We start from the raw sequence: 27,691 nt of genomic DNA on the forward strand, positions 1-27,691 counted from the left end.
TGAGGGCATTTTTCTTTACTGTTGTACAATAAATAGAATTCTAATTCTAATCTGGGACCTAAAGCAATACTGTATTAGGACATTCTACTTGTATAATGTGATTAAGTGGAAATTTTAAAAGAAAAAAAGTGTAAGCAAAAAAGGTGTATGAGTGTCATCTAGAGGACATTTTGAGAAAGACATTGAAAAGACGTGGTCACAATAAGTCAATACTTTAGAGAATCTCTGTGAGAAAGTACAACGTCTTTATAAGCTCTTTTATTTCTGAGGAGGAATTAATTTTACCTTAGTTTGTGAGTTAATTTTGTCACCCTATAACAAATGTTTTTATTATTATATAACATTAAATGGCATCAATGTGTAGTGATTCTAAGCAAGAAGACACCAAGAAAATAAACATAAAGTACCTCGACCAAACCCAGAAAAGTGTGTGTGTCAAATGCACTCACTTTAAATATCCGCAACCAAAACTAGCTAAGAATTTTCATTACCAAAATAAGTTGCAGCTTTCAAGCAGAATTGTCCAATTTCTGTGCTACCCTCACCAGATGGATTCACAGAAATAAGTGTTTATACTTTTCTTTGAAATAAACTAAGATATTTTAAATATATGTGACTATATAAGATAGTAAGTATTCTAACATTAAAGAATAAATATTTGACCTAAACCTAACAACATTTTAAATCATTTATGCTATTTAAAGAAAAGTATAATTGAGATAATAAAATCCAGACACCCTCATTTCCAGGAATGGGCACTTGGCACCGCCTGCTCTCTAAAAGTAACACCTCCCCAATCTTCATCATAAATTAGTTAGAAGAACAAGTTAGTGGGTCAGAAATAAAGAGAGATGTGGACCTCTCTAATCATCTGCCTGTATCTTTCCTTTAAATTTATTTATGCAGCTTCAGTCCTTCAATCAGGTACCTGTCAGCTTCAGGGACGCTTCAGGTTGAATGGAATGTACCAGGCTGGAGATGTTATACTCGGAGGCCTGTTTGAGGTTCACTTCCTCACAGTGTTTCCAGAGCTGAGCTTTAGAACAGAGCCAAAGCCGCCGTACTGTGAGCAGTGAGTCTGAAGTGGATAAGTATGGCTATACAGGGATATACAAGCTATAAACTGTTTCTTACTAAAGTGAATTTGCTCCAATGATGTTTCACTTATTATTATTATTATTATTATTATTATTATTATTATTATTATTATTATTATTCTGTATTACATTTTTAGAAATGTTAAATATCAACATTTATCTTACTTTTTCTTAGATTTGATATGGCAAGCTTCCAGCAGGCACAAACCATGGTTTTTGCTATAGATGAAATCAATAAGAATCCAAGCTTGCTGCCTAACATCACTCTTGGTTACCATCTTTATGACAACTGTGTGATGCTAGGAATGGCATTCCGGGCTGCTTTATCCCTAGTTAGTGGAACAGAGGAGTACTTCTCCAACCTAAACTGCACTGGCCCTCCTCCAGTGATTGGGATTGTTGGGGATTCAAATTCCACTCCTTCCATCGCAATTTCCAGTGTTCTGGGGTTGTTTCGAGTACCTATAGTAAGATAAAATGAAATTACTAATACATTGTATTCACATTTTATTGACTTTTTAGCATGTTTCTGTATACTTATTTTCATCATAAGCAGAATATTTCTATTGCTTAAAACAATGTTTGTGTGTAAATAATAGTCCTGCAGCTCTGTCTTTCTTTTTCTTGCTCTTTGTCTCTCCTCTTACTTTTACCTTATTAGGTTAGCTACTTTGCCACCTGTTCCTGTTTGAGTAACAGAAAAAAATACCCCTCTTTCTTCAGAACAATCCCCAGTGATGCCTTCCAAGTGAGGGCAATGATCAGGATTTTAAAACATTTTGGATGGACCTGGTTTGGTCTTGTCTACAGTGATGATGACTACGGCAACCACGCTGCTCAATCCTTCCTCCAGGATGTGCAGGTGTTTGGAGGGTGTGTTGCTTTTTCTGAAATCTTGCCTCTAGATAACAACCGCAAAGATATTCAGCATATAGTGGGAGTGATACAATCCTCTACAGCGAGAGTGGTGGTGGTGTTCTCCACTTCAACATATGTGTTGGCTTTGATGGATGAAGTGGTGTTGCAGAATGTAACAGACAGACAATGGATTGCAAGTGAAGCCTGGGCTACTTCACCTGTATTTCACACTCAGCGTCTTTTGCCCTTTCTAGGGGGCACACTGGGCATAGCCATTAGGCGTGGAGAAATCCAAGGACTTCATGAATTTCTACTACTTCTCCGTCCTAATAATGATCAAAGAAACAATATGGTGAGAATCTTCTGGGAGAACATGTTTAAGTGCAGGTTTAACATTGGAGAAAGAGGAGAAAAAATGTGTTCAGGGCAAGAAGATCTGAGCAACACAGATACATCATATACTGATGTTTCACAGCTGAGGGCCTCATATAATGTGTATAAAACAGTTTATGCACTGGCACATGCACTTCATGACCTGATGCAGTGTGAGGAGGGGAGAGGGCCATTCAGTGGGAAAAGCTGTGCTGATATAACCAACTTACAGCCCTGGCAAGTAAGACACAAATATATAGTACAGATTTAGATAAAAGAAAGAACTACAAAAAAAATGTATCACAACATATAACACTATACTGTCCCAAAACTACAGCTGGTTCACTATCTACAGAAAGTGAACTTCACCACAGGCTTTGGGGATCATGTGTCATTTGATGAGAATGGAGATGCTCTGGCCATCTATGATGTGATGAACTGGCAGCCGAGCTCTGATGGATCAATCGTTGTCCACACAGTTGGTGTGGTGAATGAAGGGGCGACAACAGGAAAAGTGCTCACACTGAATGAGGAAGCAATATATTGGAACTTTGAGACAAAAAAAGTAATTAACATTACAAGTTAATCATCTTTTTAGCAGATACATAGTTTAAACACTGGTCAAAGCTACGATAAGACAAATGAGAGTAAATTCAAAGGAAGACCAAACTTGTTATCACGTAAAACAGGTGACAGATATGTGACAGATGATGTCTCTTTCAGCCCCCAAGGTCTGTGTGCAGTGAGAGCTGCCCCCCAGGAACCAGACGTGCCAGGAGGAAGGGTCTTCCTGTCTGCTGCTTTGATTGCCTACCATGTGCAGATGGAGAAATCTCGAATACAACTGGTGATGGCATAATTGATAATAAAATAATAATAAAAATAATAATTTCCTATTCTAACCTTAAAATATCCTTTGATTTTTTTACCTGTCTTGTGCTCTCTCTCTCTCTCTCTCTCTCTCTCTCTCTCTCTCTCTCTCTCTCTCTCTCTCTCTCCCTGCCCTTTAATTTATGTGTCTCTCACAGATGCTAATGAGTGTACAATATGTCCAGATGATTTCTGGTCCAACCCAGTTAAAGACAGGTGTATTCCTAAAGAAGAAGAGTTTTTATCCTATGAGGATCCACTGGGCATCTCTCTGACCACTGCTTCCCTCCTTGGCACCTGCTTCTGTGGTCTTGTGATGGTCATCTTTGCTCATCACCGTAACACTCCTATAGTACGAGCCAACAATTCAGAGCTCAGCTTTCTGCTGCTGTTGTCACTCAAACTGTGTTTTTTATGTGTGCTGCTGTTCATTGGCCGGCCTCAATTGTGGACATGTCAGTTAAGACATGCTGTGTTTGGTATAAGTTTTGTCCTGTGCATCTCCAGCATCCTGGTCAAGACTATGGTAGTAATAGCTGTGTTCAAGTCATCTCGACCAGAGGGTAAAGACGCAATGAAATGGTTTGGAGCAGCTCAACAAAGAAGCACAGTTCTGGTCCTAACAGCTCTCCAGGTAGCAATATGCATTGTCTGGCTATCAAATGCTTCTCCAACACCACATAAAAACAGCCAGTATGTCAGCTCTAAAATAGTATATGAATGTGCTATAGGATCAGTGGCTGGGTTTGCAGTGCTTCTGGGCTACATTGGCTTCCTAGCAGCATTAAGTTTCCTGTTAGCCTTCCTGGCAAGGAATCTTCCAGATCATTTTAATGAAGCAAAGTTCATCACTTTTAGTATGTTGATCTTCTGTGCTGTATGGATTGCGTTTGTTCCAGCATATGTGAGTTCTCCAGGGAAATATTCAGTGGCTGTAGAGATATTTGCCATTCTAGCTTCTAGTTTTGGATTACTGGTAGCCATATTTGTCCCAAAGTGCTACATCATACTTTTACATCCAGAGAAAAACACAAAAAAAAACATAATGGGAAGAGAAACACAAAAGAAGTAGTTCTACATATAAAACTGCAAATTCTAATTTGACTGCCACTTATTGTTTTGAGTTTCATCTTCAAAAGCAAAGTAATGAGCAAAACCTTTTGAAACATCTACTGTTTTGCAGTAGATTTCTAATGATTATTAACACAATAAAATACAACAGACTAGGGAAATAACAAAAAAATAAGGAAAGTGACTGGGGACATCAACAATACAACCATTCATGTAAAAGACTTGACAAAGAACACATGAACCCTGAGGTTTAAATACACAAAGGTAATTGGCAAAGAAACACATGGGGACAGTTAGAGAAATAATCAGTAATAATACTATATAATTCACTACGAAATGGGGCCCCAGATAGGAAGACAGATAATGTGTCACAGTAGTGATGTATGAAGCACCGCTTACACTTTTAAACCAAGCAGATGTCTCTAAGCAATAAAGTATTAAAGCAATGAAGGTAATGGAACACAACACATAAACAGACAAGTCATCAATGTACAGGGAAAAGCCAAAAATCAAATAGTTACAAATATTTTGGCAAAGCTAAATCTAGATGTGGGGTGATGAAAGACATGGAAAGAAGTGCTGAAAACTTGCCTCTTTCATCAGGACTTAACTGCATTCTGTGGAAAAAAATAAAATAAAATAAACAATTTTCTCTATGAGTTCTCTATACCTTAATACTTCTCTTTCGGGTTTGTATTGTTCTAATGTCTAAAATGTTATCTCGTTTACACTTCATGAGGAATATCTTCTTATATTTCTTATTTGTAAGTCATTTTTGATAAAACAAAAGCAAAAAAAAAGCAAATGTAATGAAGTAGTTGAGAGGGCACAACATTATTTTCTTTTTCTTTAGTTACCCTCAAAGAATTTAAGTGAAATGTGTCAAACATGGCCCATATCCAGGGGAATGTTGTAACATGACCATATGACAGCTCATGAAAACCATAATATTTAAATGTATAATATTCTAAAATTTTTATATAAATTAATATAAACTTTTATTTTTGAATGCTTGAATTTGATTGGCTGACAATATCTCATAACATAGTTATTAACTGCATTAGCTGCAATAGCCTTAAATATATTACCTTGTCAATGTCATGTGAAAACCTTAGTAGAATTGAAAGACTAACAGGCAAAAGCGCTGAGGAATAGGGAGGCTAGGTGGGAGCTTATTAGATGCAAGAGAGCTGGACAGAACCAGTGGAGATGTAGGGGACAATCTTGGATTAGGGGAACTGCTAACAACCAAACCAGTTGTTTGTCAATCAAGTCGTCGTGAAAGATTATCATGAGGTTCTCAAAATAGCTTCCAGAGGCCAGTTGTAGCTCACCCTCAGTGATGAGATTGTGGATACAGCCAAATAATTATTCATCATTGGTTAGAATTCTCAGTGATTGTCACAGTATATTTGTAGTTTATGTAAATAAGCAAGTTCATAAAATGTATATTATTTCATCAGAACTTACCTACAACTATCATCAAAGTAAAGACCATAATAGGTCATTGGCCAAGAGACAGTTACAGAAACAATTACAATTCCTAGTTAATATATTCACTCTCTGGCAATCCAGGATGTAGGTTTTTCTTCTTCTTCTTGAGTAGAGTAATAAAGATGATTTACAGCAGGGAGGGGGGTAATATCCATGGCTACAGGCAATATATTGAAGTCTTATGAAATGAATAATAATATAAGTGATAAGTTTTTTTTTTTCTTGCACAGACCTTTGAATGCAACCACAATATCTCATAAGAAGCAAAGCTAAATATTGTCTTTACTGTTTACTCTTTATGATAAAGGGATGGGAAGGTAACGTTCTGATTTCAAGGGATGCCCATTTGGCACCACCTGTTCTTTAAAAGCAACACCCCCACAACTTTCATCATAAATTAGTGAGTAAAGGTGAGTGACTCAGAAACAGAGAGATGTGTATCTGTAAGAGTTCACCACTGGACTGTAATACACCTCCTAGTCAGCAGGTGGCGCCTCTCTCCAGGCTTCTGCTGAACTGCTCCTTTCGTTTGCCCTGATAGGTGACACCTGTGTTCAGCACTATTTAATGAGTTTGTGCCATGCTTGTTTGTTCAGTCTTGAGCCTTGGTTTCCAGTGTCAACTGTGAGATAAGTCTGTCTTGAGTTTATGTTTTTGACTATCATGTCTACTTTGTTTTTTCCTGTTTATTGGAGTCACTGATTCCTGTTTTGTTGGACTTTTCCTCAAGTAAAGTTTGATTTATTTTTTGAAGACTTTTTGACTCTGGCTTTGCTACCTCTGCACCTGAATTCATTTGTTGGGAAGTTAGCTCAGCCTGTCTACACAGAGCACTGAGTCTAGTAGACCTGGGTTCGATCCCCACTCAAAGCAGAACCGTTACAGCAAGACTGAACCCGAAATATGAATACAGCAGAGAGACTTCACCACCTTCCAATGTGGATCGGATTTTGGCGGCCATAGCAGGACAAGCTGCAGCCATTCAGCAACATGAGCAGGTTCTTACAGAGATTCTTCAGCGCCTAAGTGCTCAAGACACAGCTACTGCAGGTCAAGAACCCCAGCAGCCTCCGGCTAATCCTGCTGCAGCGCTAGCAGTTTCCCTGGCGGAACCCAAACTGCCAGCACCAGAACGATTTGATGGCAATCCAGAAAGGTGCCGTGGATTCCTCACACAGTGCACACTGATATTTCAACTACAACCTAGTAGCTTCCTTACGGAGGGTAGCAAGGTGGCCTACATCATTACCCTTCTCACTGGAAAGGCATTAGACTGGGCCTCAGCTTTGTGGGGCCAAGGATCACCACTCACTACAGATTGTGAAAGCTTTATTGCGGAGATGAAGAGGGTTTTTCACCATCCAGCCAGTACAGGAGATGTGGATTATCGTTTTGCTTCAGCTCTCTCAGGGCACTAGGAGTGTGGCAGAGTTTGCAATTGAGTTTCGCACACTAGCTTTAGAGAGTGGATGGAATCAGCAAGCTTTGAAGGCCACGTTCTACCAAGCATTGTCTCCCGAGCTTAAGGACGAGTTAGCATTTAGAGATCCTGCTCCAGATTTAGAATCTCTCATTGATATGTCTATCCGGGTAGATCATCGGCCCGGGAGCAAAGGAATGAAAGACGTCGGAGACCAGAGTGTATCGCCTCAAGAACCCTTCAATGCTGTTGAACCACCCTGGAAATCCAATGAGTTGGAGGAACCCATGCAGCTAGGTAGAACCAGATTAACTCAGACTGAAAGGGATCGGCGGATGAAAGAACGACGCTGTCTGTACTGCGGCAAAGCTGGCCATTTCGATCCAACTGCCCAGAATTGTCGGGAAAAGCCAGTTCTCGTCCAGGAAAGGGGGGACTGGAACGAGAGTAAAAATCTTCTCCCATCCTGCGACCTCGGGAGCTACAATCCAAGCCACCATCTTTCACAATAACCAGCATCACCAACTTGGTGCTTTCATCGACTCTGGGGCAGCTGGAAATTTTTTGGACTTAGACGTTGCCAGACGCTTGGGCCTTCCATCCATGCTTCTTCAAAACCCTCTAATGATCACAGCTCTAGATGGCAGACCTCTGGGGTCAGGACAGGTTAGTCACTGCACATCATTACTTCAGTTTGAGATTGGCAGTCATAAAGAATTAATGAGATTCTATCTGATACAGTCACCAGGGCTCCCCTTAATTCTTGGATTTCCGTGGCTAACTTCTCATAACCCAGACATTGACTGGTCTAAAGGGGCTATTAAAAGTTGGGGAACTAACTGTTGTGTTTCTACCCCCTCTTTTTGCCATTCTCCCGAGATGCCTGAGGCACACCCAGAGCCTTTGTCTACACACTCCACGGGGCCTGAGATCCTCAAACAAGACTTACCCAACCTTCAAGGACTCCCTTACCTGTAATTTTAAGATCCTTGGATTCTCGTCCTGAGTTACCTCAAGTTAGCATTGAGTCATCTGAGCTATCCTGAGTTCCTTTAGAGTATGCTGATCTGAGGAGGTTTTCAGTAAGTCCCGAGCCACCTCCCTTCCTCCACACAGACCATATGATTGTGCCATTGACCTGGTAACTGGAGCATGCCCACCACGAGGTAGACTCTACTCCCTCTCTGCCCCTGAGAGGACTGCCATGGACAAGTACCTCAAGGAAGCCTTGGACAATGGTTTCATTTGTCCTTCAACCTCACCTGCTGGAGCGGGGTTTTTTTGTTGAAAAGAAAGATGGTGACCTCAGGCCCTGCATCGACTACAGGGCCTTAACCGCATCACTATTAAGAATCGCTACCCCTTGCCCCTGATGACGACTGCTTTTGAGATCCTGCAGGGTGCCACCATTTTTACTAAATTAGATCTGCGAAATGCTTACCATCTTGTCAGGATTCGAAGGGGTGATGAGTGGAAGACGGCATTTAACACCCCAACGGGCCACTATGAGTACAGGGTGATGCCCTTTGGCCTAGTAAATGCACCTGCTGTGTTCCAGGCATTCATTAATGATGTCCTACGGGATATGCTGAACAAGTTTGTTTTTGTCTACCTAGACGACATCCTCATCTTTTCATGTAACTATCAAGAACATGTACAACATGTTAGACAGGTCCTTTCTCAGTTACTGAAACACAGCCTCTTTGTCAAGCTAGAAAAGAGCGACTTTCACGTGTCCTCAGTCCCATTCCTCGGCTTTATCGTATCTAAGGGCAGTTTCCAGATGGATCCTGGCAAGGTTCGTGCAGTGCAAGACTGGCCCCAGCCCTGTTCTGTTAAGCAAGTTCAGCGCTTTCTTGGATTTTCCAACTTTTATAGAAGGTTTATTAGGAATTTCAGCTCAGTCGCTGAACCTCTTTCAGCTCCTCACCAAGAAATCTGCCCAACCATTCTTGTGGACAGGAAAGCCAACCAAGCTTTCAATAAGCTGAAACGGCTCTTCACGTCTGCTCCCATCTTAACTCTCCCAGATCCCGAGTTGCCCTTTGTAGTGGAGGTTGATGCTTCAGATGTGGGGGTTGGGGCAGTGTTGTCCCAAAGAGCCAGGGTTGACAACAAGCTTCATCCTTGTGCTTATCTATCCCGTCGACTAACTGCGGCAGAAAGGAATTACGATATTGGAAACCGGGAGCTGTTGGCAGTAAAGGTGGCATTAGAGGAGTGGAGGCATTGGCTGGAGGGGCCAAGCATACATTCCTTATCTGGACAGACCACAGAAACCTGACCTATATTAGGAAGCCAAGAGGTTAAACTCCCGCCAAACCCGCTGGGCTCTGTTTTTTAACCGGTTTGATTTTGTTCTTTCCTATCGACCAGGATCCAAGAATTCTAAACCAGATGCACTTTCGAGACAATTTGACCTGCCAGAGGAGGAGTCCAAGCCAGAGTCCATCTTACCCACCACCAGAATAGTAGCAGCTATCCAGTGGGGCATGGAGGCAGCCATTAAGAAAGCCCAAAACCAGCAGCCAGATCCAGGTAATGGTCCACCAGGACGCCTCTTTGTACCTAATCAACTACGTTCTGATGTGTTGCAGTGGGCACATGCTTCCCCCCCTTCTGGCCATCCTGGGGCTACTAGAACATGCAAACTTATCCGAAGGAGGTTTTGGTGGCCAAAGCTGCAGGAGGATGTCAAGACTTTTGTTGCTGCATGTACTGTGTGTGCCCAGAATAAGGATCCCAGAACCCACCCTCAGGGACTACTGCATCCCCTCCCTATCCCTAAACATCCATGGTCACACATATCTCTGGACTTTGTCACAGGTCTACCTAAATCTCAAGGTAATACAGCCATTCTGGTGGTAGTGGATAGATTTTCTAAGGCTTGTCATCTATTGCCTTTACCTAAACTTCCCACTGCAAGCCAGACTGCAGAGCTTCTAATGCAGCATGTGTTTAGGATTCATGGCTTCCCCCAGGACATGGTCTCTGATAGAGGTTCTCAGTTTACCTCCCGTTTCTGGAAGGCTTTTGGCCGCATCATTGGAGTCACACATTAGTCTATCATCTGGTTTCCATCCCCAGTCTAATGGGCAGACAGAGAGGGTGAATCAGGAAATAGAGAAGACTTTGAGATGCTTAGCAGCAGATAATCAGACCACTTGGAGCTCTCGATTAATTTGGGCAGAATTTGCACATAACACTCTCTACCATTCTTCCATAGGCATGTCCCCTTTGAGTGCCAGAATGGCTTCCTCCTCTTTTGTTCCTGGACAGGAGCCTGAAGTATGTGTTCCAGCTGCTGCTCAAATGGTTCGACGTTGTCGACAGACCTGGCAGAAGGCACGGGCAGCTCTACTGAAAGCTTCTCAACAACAGCGGAGACAATCAAACCGGAGGCGGAGGCTGGGACCAATGCTTCGTCAAGGTCAAAGGGTGTGGCTGTCCACCAGAGACCTTCCGCTGCGAGTGGAATCTCGCAAACTGGCTCCACGTTATATTGGCCTTTTAAGATCCTCAGGAAGATATGTAATACAATTACAATTCCTAGTTAATATATTCACTCTCCAGCAATCCAGGATGTGAACTTTTTCTTCTTCTTCTTGAGTAGAGTAATAAAGATGATTTACAGCAGGGAAGGGGGTAATATCCATGGCTACAGGCAATATATTGAAGTCTTATGAAATGAATAATAATATAAGTGATAAGTTTTTTTTTTGACTATCACAGACCTTTGAATGCAACCACAATATCTCATAAGAGTCACTAATTATTGTCTTTGTTGGACTTTACTCTTTATGATAAAGGGATGGGAAGGTAACGTTCTGATTTCAAGGGATGCCCATTTGGCACCACCTGTTCTTTAAAAGCAACACCCCCACAACTTTCATCATAAATTAGTGAGTAAAGGTGAGTGACTCAGAAACAGAGAGATGTGTATCTTTATAAACATCTGCATATATCTGTCCCTTAACTTTATCTCTGCTGCTTCTGTCCTCAGACCCAGTACTTGTCAGCTCCAGGGACTCTTCAGACTGAATGGGATCTACCAGGATGGAGATGTTATACTTGGAGGCCTGTTTGAGGTTCACTTATTCACAGTGTTCCCAGAGCTGAGCTTCAGAACTGAACCAGATCAACCATACTGTGAAAAGTAAGTGGGGTGAGAATAACAGAATGGCTTTTTTTATTCAAATTATGTGCTGACAGGTGTAAAAAAACATTTGCAATGTAATAATGCATTCTGCCTTTTAGTTATATTTGCACTTGTATCGCTCAATACAAACATTCATTTTGTCTTTCCTTAGATTTAACATGGAAAGCTTCCAGCATGCACAGGCTATGGCTTTTGCTATAAATGAGATCAATAAGAATCCAAACTTGCTGCCTAACATCACTCTTGGTTACCATCTTTATGACAACTGTGTGATGCTAGGAATGGCGTTCCGGGCTGCAATGTCCTTAAGTAGTGGAACAGAGGAGTCCTTCACTGACCTCAACTGCACTGGTCCTCCTCCAGTGATTGGAATTGTGGGAGATCCAAGTTCAACTGTTTCCATTGCGATTTCCAGTGTTCTGGGGTTGTTTCATGTACCTATAGTAAGACAGGATGAAAACAAAAAACATAATGTTCATTATACCATATGTTTACCATATGTTCTGAATCTGTATTTTTTTCCTTTCTTTTACATCTGCATGTCCCCATTACTCTGACCCATAGTTTTTCTTCTTTTTTCCTCTTTTTTTTTAATGATTAGATAAGTCACTACGCAACCTGCTCCTGTTTGAGTGACAAAACAAATTACCCCTCTTTCTTCAGAACAATCCCCAGTGATGCCTTCCAGGTGCGGGCTATGATTCAGATCTTGAGGCATTTTGGATGGACCTGGGTTGGACTCCTCTACAGTGACGATGACTACGGAATCTATGCTTCTTTGTCCTTCAAGCAAGAAATGCAATTGTTTGGGGGTTGTGTTGCTTTTTCTGAAATCCTGCCCAATGATAACAATCCTAAAAATATTCAGCATATAATGGAAATTATTAAGTCCTCTACAGTTAGAGTGGTGGTTGTTTTTTCTATGTCATCCTATCTGCTCCCTTTGATGGATGAGGTGGTTTTGCAAAACATGACAGGCAGACAGTGGATTGCCAGTGAAGCTTGGGCCACTGCACCTGTATTTCAAACTCCACGTTTCCTACCCTTCTTGAGGGGAACACTGGGCATCGCCATCAGGCATGGGGAGATACTGGGACTTAAAGAGTTTCTGTTAAATCTCCGTCCTAGCAATGATCCTAAAAACAATATGTTAAGAATCTTCTGGGAGAATATGTTTGTGTGCAGTTTTGAAACAGAGATGGATGGAGAACAAATTCAAAAAGTGTGTTCCGGACAGGAGGATTTGAGTGCCACAGACACACCATACACAGATATTTCTGGGTTGAGAGCAGCTTATAATGTGTATAAAGCAGTTTATGCACTGGCACATGCACTTCATGATCTGATGCAGTGTGAGGAGGGGAGAGGACCATTCAGTGGGAACAGGTGTGCTGACATTATCAGCCTAAAGCCCTGGCAGGTAAGACCCACAGGTACAGTGTAAATTGCAAGCATATAGAAGAGAAATCAAAATATGCTGTCTACAATTACAGATAAACATTTTCCAAATTTTCCATCTACAATCTGTACAGCTTGTCCACTACCTAAAGCAAGTAAACTTCACCACCAGCTTTGGGGATCATGTGTCATTTGATAAGAATGGAGATGCTCTGGCCATCTATGATGTGTTGAACTGGCATCCTAGCTCTGATGGAACAGTGAAGTTCCAGTCAGTTGGTGTAGTAAATGAAGGTCCAACAACAGGGATGGTGCTTACACTGGATGAGGATGCAATATACTGGAACTATGAACCAAAAAAAGTAACATTGCATACTAAAATAATCCCTTTTCTCAGATATAATATCTAAATATAAATCAAAGCTACCAGAAGACAAATAAGTATGAATTAATAGAAAGGCCAAGCTTGTCATTTAATGTGTCATTTATTTGTCCTGTAACAGTTAAAGGCGAATGACTGATAACAGATAGTGTCTCTTTCAGCCCCCACGATCTGTGTGCAGTGAGAGCTGCTCCCCAGGAACCAGACGAGCCACAAAGAAGGGCCTTCCTGTCTGCTGTTTTGACTGCTTGCCATGTGCAGATGGAGAGATTTCTAATGCAACAGGTGAGATGATTATTGTTGGTAGAATTTGGATATAATTTGCTAATATTTTTTTCTTAAATTCTACTCACAGATGCTATTGAGTGCATAGTGTGTCCAGATGAGTTCTGGTCCAATCCAGAAAAGAATCAGTGTGTCCCAAAAACAGTTGAGTTTTTGTCCTATGAAGAACCTCTGGGCATCTCTTTGACCACTGCTTCCTTGTTTGGCACCTGCTTCTGTGGTCTTGTGATGGTCATCTTCTGTCATCACCATAACACTCCTATAGTACGAGCCAACAATTCAGAGCTCAGCTTCCTGCTGCTGTTGTCACTCAAACTGTGTTTCCTGTGTGTGCTGCTGTTCATTGGCCAGCCACAGTTATGGACATGTCAGTTAAGACATGCTGTGTTTGGTATAAGTTTTGTCCTGTGCATCTCCAGCATCCTGGTCAAGACTATGGTAGTAATAGCTGTGTTCAAGTCATCTCGACCAGAGGGTAAAGGAGCAATGAAATGGTTTGGAGCAGTTCAACAGAGATGCACAGTTCTGGTCCTAACAGCACTTCAGGTTGTGATATGTGCAGTCTGGCTATCAACTGCCTCTCCAACACCACATAAAAACAACCAGTATATCCGCTCTAAAATAGTATATGAATGTGCTATAGGATCAGTGGCTGGGTTTTCTATGCTGCTGGGATACATTGGACTGTTGGCAGCAGTAAGCTTCCTGTTAGCCTTTCTAGTCAGAAACCTTCCAGATAATTTCAATGAAGCAAAGTTCATCACTTTTAGTATGTTGATCTTCTGTGCTGTGTGGATTGCATTTGTTCCAGCATATGTGAGTTCTCCAGGGAAATATGCAGTGGCTGTAGAGATTTTTGCCATTCTAGCTTCTAGCTTTGGATTACTGGTGGCTATATTTTTCCCAAAGTGCTACATTATCCTTTTTCACCCAGAGAAAAACACAAAAAAAGCCATCATGGGAAGAAAAACACTAAATAAATAGATTCACATCACTGTGGTGTGAAATTGTGAACTTTCTGTTTCTATTGTTTTGATGGTGTCCTATACCTTCTTAAAGAGGTTCATAACAAGGATAAAGAACATGAGATGGGTCACTAGGATCCTTTTTGCCTCATTCAGTGTACATTGCTCTTACAAAATGTGGATACTCGAATAGTCTTTCAGTCATTTTCATGGCAGTTCAAAAAATATACAGTATCTTTTGTTTTGTTATGTTACATAAAGATTATAATAGGTGAATAAACCATATCTGATAAATCGTTCTAATACAGACAGAAAAAAAGAGATAATTTTCCTGTCAACTCAAAAAAACCACAGTCTTCCTAAATAATACAATCTCTTGTGAAGTCTTACACAATCCCAATTAACATAAGTGTCCTACGTAATATTATGTACTCCAAAATAGTTGTATGATTGCACCAGCATTTCTTGGTTGTGAACTCATACAAGCATATGATCACCAATACCCTTAGGATGAAACTACCACAGCCCCATGGGATGCCAGTACTACAGTATTTTTTCTTGAGATAAACTATTATTTACCCTAACTCTCTGAGCTGTGTTTGTTAAAAAAAAAGGAGTGATACTATTGTATAATTATCGGATTTACACAACATATAATGGTTGAACATATGGTTGAATAGTATTAAAAGCTGAAGTCAATTGAGTCAATAAAAAGCAGTTGTGCAAGAGCATCAGAGTCCTACATGTGATTTAAGACCAAATGCATTGAGTTTTAATAGCATCAATTGTTCCTATACCTTTCCTATAAGGGAACTGAAATGAATCTAAACACTGCAATGAATCTTAACATTTAGGCCTGCACCTTACAGTACAAAATACTGCTGTTGATGCAAGAGCAATAGGTCTAAAATCATTGTTATCCACAGGACAGGATAACAGTTTAACAGGATAAAGGGACAGTTTTTAACACAGGAATTATAAGAGATTTTTCCAAATTGCTGAGACAAGTAATGTGACTACTAAAAACAAAACACTACAAACATCAGCATGACAAGAACTAAAATCATGAATCTTTGAGAATTTGTATTTTACATTTATTTATTTAGCCCTGAACACTTGGTTGTATCTGGTTCAGGCGTGTTTGAGGATTGGAGAAGCTCTCCAGGAGCAGGGTTGGAGACCCCTGTCCTAGACTGTCCAATGTCCATGGTGTAAAAATTATGGAGACTGATTCATGTAAACAGGGATTGAGAGATTTGTGAGGCTGCCATCACATTTTTTTGTTTAATTATTTTTGCTTGCTTATTTATTTGCTTCTTTGTTTATTGTACTTAAACTGACAGTAATCAAAAAGAGATGCCCCTAAAGAATATATGTTATTGCTGATGAAATTTTATACTGGGTAAGACAAGTGCAATGATTATCATGATTTGTAAGAAATGGAATCAACGCTATCAAATTCCACTTGGTATTTATCCTTTAAGGTTATAACAAAGTCATGAAAACGTTTATGTTAACACGGTCAGTCAATGTGTTTTAATTTGAAGTGGCACTGCACAGTGTTTTCTCTGTAAAGATCGTTGTATGTTTCTATATGATATTTTACTATTTTACTGCCGGGGGCATTTGTTGTGAAATGCCATTGGTTCTTGAGTGTCTTGTCCCCAATAACTATTCTACGGGACAGAAGTGCGTTTTTAGCGCATTATTTTGCCGGTATTATTTCAATGATTAAAACCTTATGTTTTCTCATAAAGAAGACTTGGAATGCAGCGCGACTTGGAATATTTTTATTCTGCTTTTTTATGGTTTGGTTTGCAATAAATACCTGTTACTGCACTTATATTTCCCTGTTGTGTGCTCTATATTGTTCAGAAGTGGGTAGGTTTAGAGTGGGCTTGGTATTAGGTCCTCCGATGAAAGTATACATTTATTAAAATTATTTGTAGTGCCAAAATACTTCTGTCAATTTAGAAGAATTCCTGAATGACAGTTGTCTTTTAGCTTATGGCAGTGCAGACAGATTACAAATTGACAATAAGTTGGGTCAGTTTTACTATTACCTCAGCCCTAAACTGGGTAAATAAATCAAATCTAAATTCAATATTCTCTGAGGAGCAACAGTGTCAAAAGAATTAAACATTAACAACAGTGGGCCCATGAAATCACACACACACACACACACCCCTCCCCTTCCCGCTGCAGGCCTGTGTCATGGCTGGTGTGCATTAAGGGCTTGACAACTCAAACTGGCTGCTTCACTCGAGTGAGCAAACAAACAAAACACACAGTACTTTTTTTGTTTCTCTTTTTCCAGATTGCGATCTGCAAAGCCCTTAATATTCTCGATCCTCCTCGAAAGCAAAGAACGTCCCCCGATTCCGGCTGAACACCCAACGCTTCCTGTGGCTGGGTGCAAAAACACATCTCATAATCCCCGATGTCCTTTGAAGAAAAGTCACACAACAGAACATAAATGACAGCGAAAATTTCAACACACGCCTCAGTACAGATGATGCACTAAGTAAGCAGCCTCGGTTAAAGGCAGCTATGTCCGTAGAAGCTATTTAAAATGTGATGTTAACCCGTATTGTGAGCTAACTGTATTTCAATAAAGAATATATACTCTTTCAAACACAATTAAACATCACACATCGTCAGTTTTTCACTTTCGACCCACTTCTTCAGACTTTCTTCTTTTTCTCTCTATTATTACCCAATAGGATTACTCTCACTATTTTGGAGGCGGATTTAAGCTATGGGATATTCAATCATTAGACAAGTTTTACTGTATGCACCACGTTTTCCAACTTTTTCACTGCATAGTGCAATGACATGTACATAGAAAGGTAACAGTATAAAGAGCTATTGAACATTATCCCCAAATTGGAAAGGAGTAAACAATACATATACAAATGATAAACAGAATAAAATAAATACTTTAACCCTATCACTCAAAGGAGGTTTTTTTTTTTATAGGGTTACAAATTTTATTATTTTTTTTTTTACACACGCATGCAAACCATTAAATTAAAGATATAGTTCAACCAAAAATTTAAATTAGGTTTCAGGTAAAATTAGGTAAAATTGTGTTTTTCCTTGGAGGCATCCTAGGTGTAGGTCTTAAGGTGACTTTCTTCTTTCAGATGAATCCAATCGCCTTTATATTGAAAACTGTCAAGACCCCTCCCAGCCTTTCCATGGGACTAAACGAGAGTTTGCTGTTTACAGTTCAGAAGACGTTACAAAATGTAAGCACATCCTTAATAAAATGTCCCTCACAAAGCTTAAAAAAAAAAAAAACATTGTAGACCACAGACATTAAGAGAGTTCGACCGATTTAAACATGAGTGATATTTTACGATTTGAGTTTGGCAATGTTCTGTCTCTATCAGGAGCAGATAATAATAATGATACCACACAATACAGGAGGTTTTTGGACAAAAATATAGTTTGTAACATGCCTTGAATTGGGCCACATACCAAATTAGGCTTATAATCGGCTTTAAATGATGTTAAATTATCTTTTCAGAGCCAACTTTTCTCAGCCAAACTTTATATGTGATTAATTTAATGTATTTATTTAGTTCCAAGTTTTGTAGTTCAGCATTCAAATAAGCATTGAAATATATACTGTGTCTATTATAAACTTTTTCATCTATCAACCCTCAATGTAAATGGCTAAATAATCATACCATTTCTTAATACAGACTAGAAGAAAAACGATAAAAAGGATGGGAAGGTGACATCATGATTTCCAGAGCTGCCCACTTAGCACCTCCTGCTCTTTTAAGCAACACCCCACACAGCTGTCATCATAAATTAGCAAGCAGAATGGGTGAGTGGGTCAAAAAGAGAGAGATGTGGATCACTGTAAACATTTGCCTGTATCTGTCTTTTAATTGCATCTCTGCAGCGTCAAATTACAGATCAGGTACTTGTCAGCTCCAGGGACACTTCACGTTAAATGGAATGTACCAGGATGGAGATGTTATACTCGGAGGCCTGTTTGAGGTTCATTTTTTCACTGTGTTCCCAGAGTTGAGCTTCAGAACTGAACCAGAATCACCATACTGTGAAAAGTGAGTCTGGAGTCAGAATGCCTTCTCAACTATAAAAGATGGAAAAGACATGCATAAATAAAAAAAAAAAACTGAAATATGACCATTTTTATTAATTGATATGCGATGTAATGCTATCTTGACTAAAATGTAAAAAGAAAAAAACCTCTTCATATTTAACCAAATGTGTACCATCTCATTCATATTTGGAATACAATGATGCTTATTTTTTAATGCATTATCTTTTGTGTATCATGTTATTAACATTGTTTTCTAAAAAATTTTCCCCTTAGGTTTGATATGGAAAGTTTCCAGCAGGCACAGACCATGGTTTTTGCTATAGATGAGATCAATAAGAATCCAAATCTGCTGCCTAACATCACTCTTGGTTACCATCTTTATGACAACTGTGTGATGCTAGGAATGGCATTTCGTGCTGCCATAGCCCTTGTTAGTGGAACAGAAGAGAGGTATTCCAACCTCAACTGCACTGGCCCTCCTCCAGTGATTGGGATTGTGGGAGATCCAGGTTCAACTCCATCCATTGCAATTTCCAGTGTTCTGGGACTGTTTCGAGTACCTATAGTAAGATGGAATGAAAAAAGTAAAAATGCACTATATGCATATTTTTGTACTGTTCAATTTAATTTATGTTCTTTTAGTCATATATATATATATATATATATTGAATCAGTTTCTTCCAGCACTTTTTATTCTCATCCCCATGACTATGTAGATCATAATTTCATTTCTCTGTCTCATGCCTTCTCTCTACATCTTTCCTAATTAGGTTAGTCACTATGCCACCTGCTCCTGTTTGAGTGACAGGAAAAAGTACCCCTCTTTCTTCAGAACAATCCCCAGTGATGCCTTCCAGGTGCGGGCTATGATTCAGATCTTGAGACATTTTGGATGGACCTGGGTTGGTCTTTTGTACAGTGATGATGATTACGGCATCTATGCTTCTTTGTCCTTCAAGCAAGAAATGCAATTGTTTGGAGGTTGTGTTGCTTTTTCTGAAATCCTGCCCCATGATAACAACCTAAAAGACATTCAGCGAATAATAGGAGTGATCCAGGCCTCTACAGCTAGAGTGGTAGTTGTTTTTTCTACTTCATCCTATCTGATGACTTTGATGGATGAAGTGGTTTTGCAAAACCTGACAGGCAGACAGTGGATTGCAAGTGAAGCATGGGCCACCTCCCCTGTGTTTCACACTTCACGTTTCCTGCCTTTTTTGGGGGGTACACTGGGCATTGCCATCAGACGTGGAGAGATCCTAGGACTGCAAGAGTTTTTGCTGCGTCTTTGTCCCAGCAATGATTCAAGAAATAATATGCTGAAGATCTTTTGGGAAAACATGTTCAGGTGCAGTTTTAAAACTGGGGCTACAGCGATAGATGGAGAGCAAGTGAAAAAGGTGTGTACAGGACAGGAGGATCTGAGCACAACAAACACACCATACACTGATGTTTCTGGGCTGAGAGCAGCATATAATGTCTATAAGGCAGTTTATGCTCTCGCACATGCACTTCATGACCTGATGCAGTGTGAGGAGGGTAGTGGACCATTCAGTAGGAACAGCTGTGCTGAAATAACCAATCTAAAACCGTGGCAGGTAAGGCCCAGAAAAGCTAAATGTGTGTTCTCTACCTAAATTCATATGAGATATCCTAATTAAAATGATATTGTGCCAATTATATTATTAATATTTTAGTAATCAAAGAAAATGCATTCATATGTGATAAAATTTCAAAGCATAGCAATGACATTTGTAAGAAACAATCATTCACACATTTTTAAAGGAGAATTTTAAAATGTAAAAGTAAAATATCGCAGCTGTCTATGATTAACAATGTATGAATGCAATTTATGTTTGACTTTAAAACACGTTTTGTCTAAAAACTGTACAGATGGTTCACTACCTACAGAAAGTGAAGTTCACCACAGGATTTGGTGATCATGTGTCATTTGATAAGAATGGAGATGCTCTGGCCATCTATGATGTGTTGAACTGGCAGCCGAGCTCTGATGGGTCAATAAGGATCTACACAGTTGGTGTAGTAAATGAAGGGGCAGGGAATGGGAAAGTGCTTTCACTGAACAAGGATGCGTTATACTGGAACTTTCAGCTTAAAAAAGTAATCATGTTCAGTTTTTTTTATAAAAATTATTATTCTAATACACACACAAGTTGGAATTTATGGTTTGTGAGGACTCTCCATAGGCATAATGGTTTTTAAACAGTAAAATCGTATGTGCTATAGCCCTACACCAATCCTAAACCTAAAAGTCTTACCCCTTACAGGAAACTATGCATTTTTAGATAAAAAAAACCAAACAAACATATAATTTAGTATGTTTTAAGCCTTTTGAACTATGGGGACATTGGCAGTGTCATTATAAACCACCTTCAAATTGTAATACTTCTGTCCATACTCATGTCATTAACAAACAATATGTGTGTGTGTATATATATACACACACACACACACATATATACAATAAATATAATAATAAATTACTGTGATAATAAATTCCATATATTGTCCGCTTACAGCCCCCACGGTCTGTATGCAGTGAGAGCTGTCCCCCAGGCACCAGACAAGCCATGAGGAAGGGCCTTCCTGTCTGCTGTTTTGACTGCCTGCCATGTGGAGATGGAGAGATTTCTAATGCAACAGGTTAAGAGATAATTGTTGGCAAAGTATTATTGAAACTGAATAAAACTTTAAAGGAATTGCTTAATAACTTTATACTTCCTACTTTGTTCATAACGTCTTTCCTTTTTACTTGCAGATGCAATTGAGTGTACTGCATGTCCAGATGAGTTCTGGTCCAATCCGGATAAGGATCAGTGTGTTCCGAAAGAAGTAGAGTTTCTTTCCTATGAGGATCCACTGGGCATCTCTCTGACCACTGCCTCTTTGCTTGGCACCTGCATCTGTGTTCTTGTGATGGTTATCTTCGCTCACCACCGTAACACTCCTATAGTACGAGCCAACAATTCAGAGCTCAGCTTCCTGCTGCTGTTGTCACTCAAACTGTGTTTTCTGTGTGTGCTGCTGTTCATTGGCCGACCACAGTTATGGACATGTCAGTTAAGACATGCTGTGTTTGGTATAAGCTTTGTCCTGTGTGTCTCCAGCATCCTGGTCAAGACTATGGTAGTAATAGCTGTGTTCAAGTCATCTCGACCAGAGGGTAAAGGGGCAATGAAATGGTTTGGAGCAGCTCAACAAAGATGCACAGTTCTGGTCCTAACAGCACTTCAGGTTGTGATATGTGCAGTCTGGCTATCAACTGCCTCTCCAACACCACATAAAAACAGCCAGTATACTCGCTCTAAAATAGTATATGAATGTGCTATAGGATCAGTGGCTGGGTTTTCTTTGCTCCTCGGATACATTGGACTCTTGGCAGCAGTAAGCTTTCTATTAGCCTTTCTTGCGAGAAATCTACCAGATAATTTTAATGAAGCAAAGTTCATCACGTTTAGTATGTTGATCTTCTGTGCTGTGTGGATTGCGTTTGTTCCAGCATATGTGAGTTCACCAGGGAAATATGCAGTGGCTGTGGAGATATTTGCCATCCTAGCTTCCAGTTTTGGATTACTGGTGGCCATATTTGCCCCAAAGTGCTACATCATTCTTTTACATCCAGAGAGAAACACAAAAAAAGCCATCATGGGAAGAGAAACACAAAAGAAATAGTTCCACAATATTGTGTACTCGAATAATTTGGGGTTCACCACTGTAAACAAAAAAGTAAAACATGTAAATGTCTGTTGTTTTATATTATTATTAAAATACAAGTTTTTATTTCATTAGCTTTAAACTTAGACTATGTATATTTTATACAATTGCAACCTTTATACTTACATTCCATTACTTAAAATTGTAACATTTTAAGTTTATAGTTTGAACTGTCCAGAATATATTGAGACTTTTTGGTCAATCATATTCAATGTATACATATATCTCCACGTTTATCAAATGTATTTTACACTTTTGAAAAAAAAATGAGTAAGACACAAATCAATAAGGTTCTCATGTGATTCAGTTAAAATGTGAATTTCCCATGAGAAATGCTTTGAACTATACCACATAACAGCATTTAATTCATTCCTTCATTCTGGTCAAAATTATATACTGTAATCAGCTCCCAATGATATAATAGGTAACTGATTGGGGTTGGAGCTCAGCTCTGCTACTCTAATTTTTACATTAGCTAGAAGAACGGAAAATAATGTTCAAGAAGAGTTAAGGAGAACTGAGGAACTGTGTATAGGTAATAAAATTATTTTATGTCAGTATTGCTAATAGTGCTGATTAAACAGGAAAATCAAGCAGATGGTAAGAGACGAGAGAATAATGAAAGAAAAATAACAAGTGAATCACTGATAAAGGGCTTCTTGTTTTTTCTAGAAATATTGTGCATTGAGATTATTTGCTTTGATGGTCTGTTTAACGCATTGCGGTTTTTTTTGTGTTAATTTTGTACCATCAAAATTAACTACCTGGTCTCATGACATAGTAGACAATCACACAATGTACCTCACTGTGCTCCAGTCTCTCTGTACTTACATCCAAGTTCCTGTCAAAATCAAGTCAGAAGTTAGAAGTTGTAATACACAAACAAATTTGTTAGAAACGATACAATGTGATACAAATGCCAACTTATAGCTGCATTGTTAACTTTTTATTGCTGTTAATTTTCCATCTCTATGGGTCATTAAATGAGGAATCCAGTGACTGATTAACATTTTCTTTGAAGCAGTGAGAGCACCTAAAAGTATAGTTTTTCTGTTGGAGAGACAGAGCCAATTCAGAAAAGTTATTTAAGAAGAAAGAATCTGGAATCAAAACTACATCCTATTTTAACAAGAATGATATGCCCTTACACCAGACTAAAGTGTAGAGCATTCCCCCCCAAAAAATTTAAATATGTACAGCAAGACATAAATTACAATTTGGGGAAGGTGACACACCCATATAGAAGGGGAAAGATCGATCTGAAAAAAAAGTTTGTATGTCAACACTAATATTCACTACGGCTTCCAAATTGGTGTGTATAAGTTTGGTTGGTATGGTTCAACCATAAGGGCAATGTGACACAGGCCCACAGTGGTCCTGACAAAATCTGTCAAAATTATAGAGCGAAATTTACTCAAAAGTACATGTGTAGAATGCACAAGAGTCTCAAGCACCCCTCAGGGCGAGACATGAATTAACTCACCTCATAAATGCCCTGGCTAGGGTGGCTTCTTAAAGCTAAAGCATCCAGCAGGCCATCAGAGAGCAGGACATGGAATATTCTTCAAGTGCTGCCCTGTTCAACCTGAAAGCTCCCCCCTCAAGAAGACCTGGAAAGCATCAGAAGTTGTAACGCTAAGTTTATTGAACCAGGTTTTGCACCTGTGACCTGCTCACAGGAAGCCCTCAGGCCAGCGAAAGTGAAATATGGTCAAGCTCCTTGCCCCAGAGAACATGGTACCACACCCAACTGTGGTTACTGGTGCACCAGCTTCATCTTTTTCATGCACTGCTCATCAACCCCAAATCAGGGAATAGGCAGAGAATTCTGACCATAATCGCAATGAGCAACCTACGTTCAGCTCCTGCAAGCTAAACTAAGGAACACTTTATTCATATGCTAGATTACCTTAGAAATCATGCCACAACAGAAAATGCTACCGTGAATGCATAGCAAATAAAGAGTGGTGAATGCACTCATCCAAACACTAGGAGGTCTCGGAACGAATACGCATATGGACAATATTTCAGTTTGCATATGGAAAATTGGAGGTGATTGAACCCTCTTAGATGGGCAGAAGCACGGGGGAAACATGGGGCTCTAAGGCTATGCCGTGGAAATACATACATAAAGTCCTCTTGGGGTACTTTACATGGCTCCCGGCCCTCACTGGTTCTCACGGGCCTGGTGCCAGATGCTCCGCAACATTGTGCTCGACAGGGTCTACTGTATGGACGCTCTGGAGCGGTTAACAAGCCGACCCGAAACCGGGCCTCTCAGTGCTTCTACCCGTTTAAGGTGAGAACACAGGAGGATACCGGTTCCACATGTAGGCTATAGAATCTAGCGAACGTGTTAGGGGTCGCCCAGCCCGCAGCTCTACAAATATCTGTAATCGAGGTGCCATGAGCCAACGCCCAGGACGATGCAACACTTCTTGTTGAGTGTACCCGCAACCTGAGGGGGCAGGGCATACCCTGTGCTTGGTAGGCCAGGGTAATGGTGTCCACTATCCAGTGAGCCATCCTCTGCTTGGAGACGGCACTCCCCTTCTGCCAGCCTGAGATGGTCTTGAAGCTTTGTGTCCGGTCAACGTAGCATCTTAGTGCTCGGACGGGACAAGCAACGTCAGGGCTGGGTCTGCCTCCTCCAGGGGCAGCGCTTGAAGGTTCACCACCTGGAGGAACGAGAGGTCTGACCACGGGGTGAAGGTTTGGCGGCAGGCCACGTTGAGTGCCACGTTGCCACGCCCACCTCAGGACTCAAATGTGTAGCCAATGTTGAAGTGGTCTCATATGGAGTAGTCCCAGCGGCATCACTGCGGCCGCGGCTGCCATATGCCCCAGGAGCCTCTGAAAATATTTCAGTGGGACTGCGGTCCTGCTCTTGAACATATTCAAGCAGTTCAACACCAAATTGGCAGGCTCCTCTGTGAGGCGTATTTGATAGATCGAATCCAGCTCCATCCCAAGAAAAGAGATCCTCTGAGTTGGACAGAGTTTGCTCTTCTCCTGGTTGACCCCAACTAGCTGAGGTGCTGTAGCACCAGATCCCTGTGTTTGCACAACTGAGCCTGGGACTGAGCTAGAATGAGCCAGTCGTCCAGTTGGTTGAGAATGCGAACGCCTTGCTCTCCCAGTGGAGCAAGGGCAGCCTCTGTGACTGACACGTGGCAACAGGGAGAGCCCGAAGGGTAGGACTTTGCACTGATATGCTCGACCTTCGAACGCGAACCTCAGGAATGGCCTGTGGCGTGGAAGAATCAACATGAAAGTACCAATCCTGGGGACGGACACACTGAATAGGCGTTTCTGTGTCAACATCCTGAACGGGAGCCTTTGAAGTGATCGATTCAGGACTCACAGATCCAGGATCAGTCGTAACCCACCACTTTTCTTGGGCAGTATGAAGTATGGGCCATAAAGCCCCGACCTCATATCGGCTGGAGGAACCGGCTTTATCGCTTTAGCCCTTTGCTAGAAGAACAGCAATCTCTGCAAGACAGGGGCACCCGAATCGTTTACTGACGTATAGCGGATCCCACTGAACTTGGGGGGACACCAGGTGAACTGAATCATATAGCCGAGTCGAACGGTTTGCAGGAGCCACCAGGATAGCCTGGGAAGATTCAACCAGGCATCCAGAGACCGAACTAGTGCCTCGAGTGGAACCACCGATGTGCAGGCGATGGGGCAGCGAGGGGTGTGCAGGGACCCGGCTCGGGCGTCTCGTGGCCGGTTTGAAGCAGGGTCTGAGTGTGTGCAACTCTTACCTGCATCCCCGCAGAAGTGAGGATGGTAGACTGTTGGTTCGTCCTCCCAGTCTTCCCACTGCTGCATATTAGCCCAAGAAGAGAGTGAGTGTGGTGCGGAACTGTCCCGCTCAACTCCTCGTTCTCCCTGGGGACCCAGAGATAGAGGAAACCATTGTTGGGGTTTTGGGTAGTACTGACCATGAGATCAGTGGTGAACAAGATTCTCCACCCGGCAGAGCAGCTCCCTCAATCCCCAGATCACCCGTCTGAGGGCGTCTTGCACCTGCGCTTTCCTCCAGGTTTGGCAGGAGCCTAGACAGGCTGAGCGGCTGCCTGTCTGCCAGCTCCACGGCGCTGCCTTGATGGGGGCTGCTGCGTTGGCTGCATACCCCCTGGCTGCGCCACTGTCAAGGGTGGTGAAGGAGGAGGAGCCACTGGGGCAGTTTCTGGCAGTGAAAGATGCCTTCCACATCCCAGTAAGCTCCTCATGCACTTCCGGGAAGAAAGGTACCAGGGTGGGGCCATGACAACCAATCATCCAGCCTTGAGGAGGTTTCCACTCGATCCCAATCCCCTTGGTGGCCTGGGCAAGCATAGCCACCAATTCTAGATCTGTATCCAGTACAGTCAACACCTGGTAGACGCAGAGCAAACCGGATCTTCACTTCCAAAAATGTCTGGCTCGCCTTCCAATGCAGCGATTGACTTCTGATCATCAGGGGGAGCCCAAGAGGGTACAGCTGATACCCTACATGAGGGTCCAGACTGCCCCTTTTGTAGCTCCACTGGTTGCAGAGTTTAAGCATTGTGTCACAACCCGAAATGGACCCCACCTGTCTGCAGCCAAGATGAGCAAACACAAGCTCCGCCCCCTTTTTCCAAGGTGACAGAGCCCGCCCATCACTCCGAGATGACCACCTCCCCACAAGGAAATGATTCATCCACAACCACCACCTCAGCATGCTTAGCCCAGGCACACAAGGCAGTGATTATGACCATCACCTAACACCAGGTAACAACCGCACCCAGAAACACACGGCTGTACGTCGTCTGAAGCAAGACCCACGCTGTCTTCCAAGACACATCGAGTTTGCCAGACGTAATGTCGTCTTTAAAACTGTGAATTCTTTTAGTGCTGAGGCAACAGGGGATAGCTGCTTTGCACACAAACGGGGTGGGGGGGGGTAGTGCAGCCTGATTGTGGCAATCCACTCGACGCAGGAAAACGACCTCTGCTGAAATGCCGTACTCCAACACTCGATCGTCTTTGGAGCAGAACAGTCACGCTCGGCTCCTCAGCGAAAAGCTGAATATGCGCTGCACCCACTGCTTATTTATACCCGCGCTGTGATCAGCGGCAGCTGGATGCGATTAGCGCATGCCAATCTTCAATTGGCTCGTTTAGATACACTCGAAGTAGATCCCAATTTATTGGTCATCCAATGTGACTCGGTGTGACAGACTAAAAGGGAACCCCGTCCGCTGCGTTCTCAAAACTCTGGCCATTTGATAATACGTAGAGAATATCAAAACCAACTGCGGGCGCCAGATCCTTTTCCTATCTAGCACCTAAACTCTGGAACAATCTCCCTAACTCTGTTCGGGATGCAGACACACTCCGCCAGTTTAAATCTAGATTGAAGGCACATCTTTTTAACTTAGCCTACACATAACACACCAACACACTTTTTATTATTCAAATCCGTTAAATTTTTAGGCTGCATTACTTACATTCGCTGGAACCGGGAA

General features: G+C 41.4%; 4 protein-coding genes across 4 annotated transcripts; all 4 read left to right on the plus strand.

Annotated features, from left to right (window-relative positions):
• Positions 1-851: 851 nt before the first annotated feature.
• Positions 852-4,269, plus strand: LOC122322887 (extracellular calcium-sensing receptor-like). Its single transcript, XM_043216486.1, has 6 exons — positions 852-1,072; positions 1,273-1,564; positions 1,759-2,568; positions 2,665-2,892; positions 3,051-3,174; positions 3,356-4,269. Exons 1-6 carry the CDS (start codon positions 852-854, stop codon positions 4,267-4,269), a joined length of 2,589 nt encoding a protein of 862 aa, XP_043072421.1.
• A 5,242-nt stretch (positions 4,270-9,511) lies between these two features.
• On the plus strand, positions 9,512-10,770 carry LOC122322966. The gene is made up of 2 exons (XM_043216584.1): positions 9,512-10,026; positions 10,462-10,770. Exons 1-2 carry the CDS (start codon positions 9,724-9,726, stop codon positions 10,768-10,770), a joined length of 612 nt encoding a protein of 203 aa, XP_043072519.1. The 5' UTR covers positions 9,512-9,723.
• A 347-nt stretch (positions 10,771-11,117) lies between these two features.
• On the plus strand, positions 11,118-14,390 carry LOC122323201 (extracellular calcium-sensing receptor-like). Its single transcript, XM_043216892.1, has 6 exons — positions 11,118-11,338; positions 11,493-11,784; positions 11,943-12,761; positions 12,874-13,101; positions 13,283-13,406; positions 13,477-14,390. Exons 1-6 carry the CDS (start codon positions 11,118-11,120, stop codon positions 14,388-14,390), a joined length of 2,598 nt encoding a protein of 865 aa, XP_043072827.1.
• A 3,842-nt stretch (positions 14,391-18,232) lies between these two features.
• On the plus strand, positions 18,233-22,145 carry LOC122323198 (extracellular calcium-sensing receptor-like). Its single transcript, XM_043216889.1, has 6 exons — positions 18,233-18,453; positions 18,726-19,017; positions 19,223-20,050; positions 20,346-20,573; positions 20,993-21,116; positions 21,232-22,145. Exons 1-6 carry the CDS (start codon positions 18,233-18,235, stop codon positions 22,143-22,145), a joined length of 2,607 nt encoding a protein of 868 aa, XP_043072824.1.
• The last annotated feature ends 5,546 nt before the right edge of the window (positions 22,146-27,691 follow it).

The sequence above is a fragment of the Puntigrus tetrazona genome, chromosome 18 (assembly GCF_018831695.1).
Source record: "Puntigrus tetrazona isolate hp1 chromosome 18, ASM1883169v1, whole genome shotgun sequence".
Classification (NCBI taxonomy): Eukaryota; Metazoa; Chordata; class Actinopteri; order Cypriniformes; family Cyprinidae; genus Puntigrus; species Puntigrus tetrazona.

Coding starts and splice junctions, on each gene's coding strand:
- LOC122323198 (XM_043216889.1), top strand. CDS start 18,233: ATGTGGATCACTGTAAACATTTGCCTGTATCTGTCTTTTAATTGCATC. Junction 18,454..18,725: donor GAATCACCATACTGTGAAAA/GTGAGTCTGGAG, acceptor TTTTCCCCTTAG/GTTTGATATGGAAAGTTTCC. Junction 21,117..21,231: donor AGAGATTTCTAATGCAACAG/GTTAAGAGATAA, acceptor TTTTACTTGCAG/ATGCAATTGAGTGTACTGCA.
- LOC122322966 (XM_043216584.1), top strand. CDS start 9,724: ATGGTCCACCAGGACGCCTCTTTGTACCTAATCAACTACGTTCTGATG. Junction 10,027..10,461: donor AGGTCTACCTAAATCTCAAG/GTAATACAGCCA, acceptor GTTCCTGGACAG/GAGCCTGAAGTATGTGTTCC.
- LOC122322887 (XM_043216486.1), top strand. CDS start 852: ATGTGGACCTCTCTAATCATCTGCCTGTATCTTTCCTTTAAATTTATT. Junction 1,073..1,272: donor AAGCCGCCGTACTGTGAGCA/GTGAGTCTGAAG, acceptor ACTTTTTCTTAG/ATTTGATATGGCAAGCTTCC. Junction 2,569..2,664: donor CCAACTTACAGCCCTGGCAA/GTAAGACACAAA, acceptor CCAAAACTACAG/CTGGTTCACTATCTACAGAA.
- LOC122323201 (XM_043216892.1), top strand. CDS start 11,118: ATGTGTATCTTTATAAACATCTGCATATATCTGTCCCTTAACTTTATC. Junction 11,339..11,492: donor GATCAACCATACTGTGAAAA/GTAAGTGGGGTG, acceptor GTCTTTCCTTAG/ATTTAACATGGAAAGCTTCC. Junction 12,762..12,873: donor TCAGCCTAAAGCCCTGGCAG/GTAAGACCCACA, acceptor CAATCTGTACAG/CTTGTCCACTACCTAAAGCA.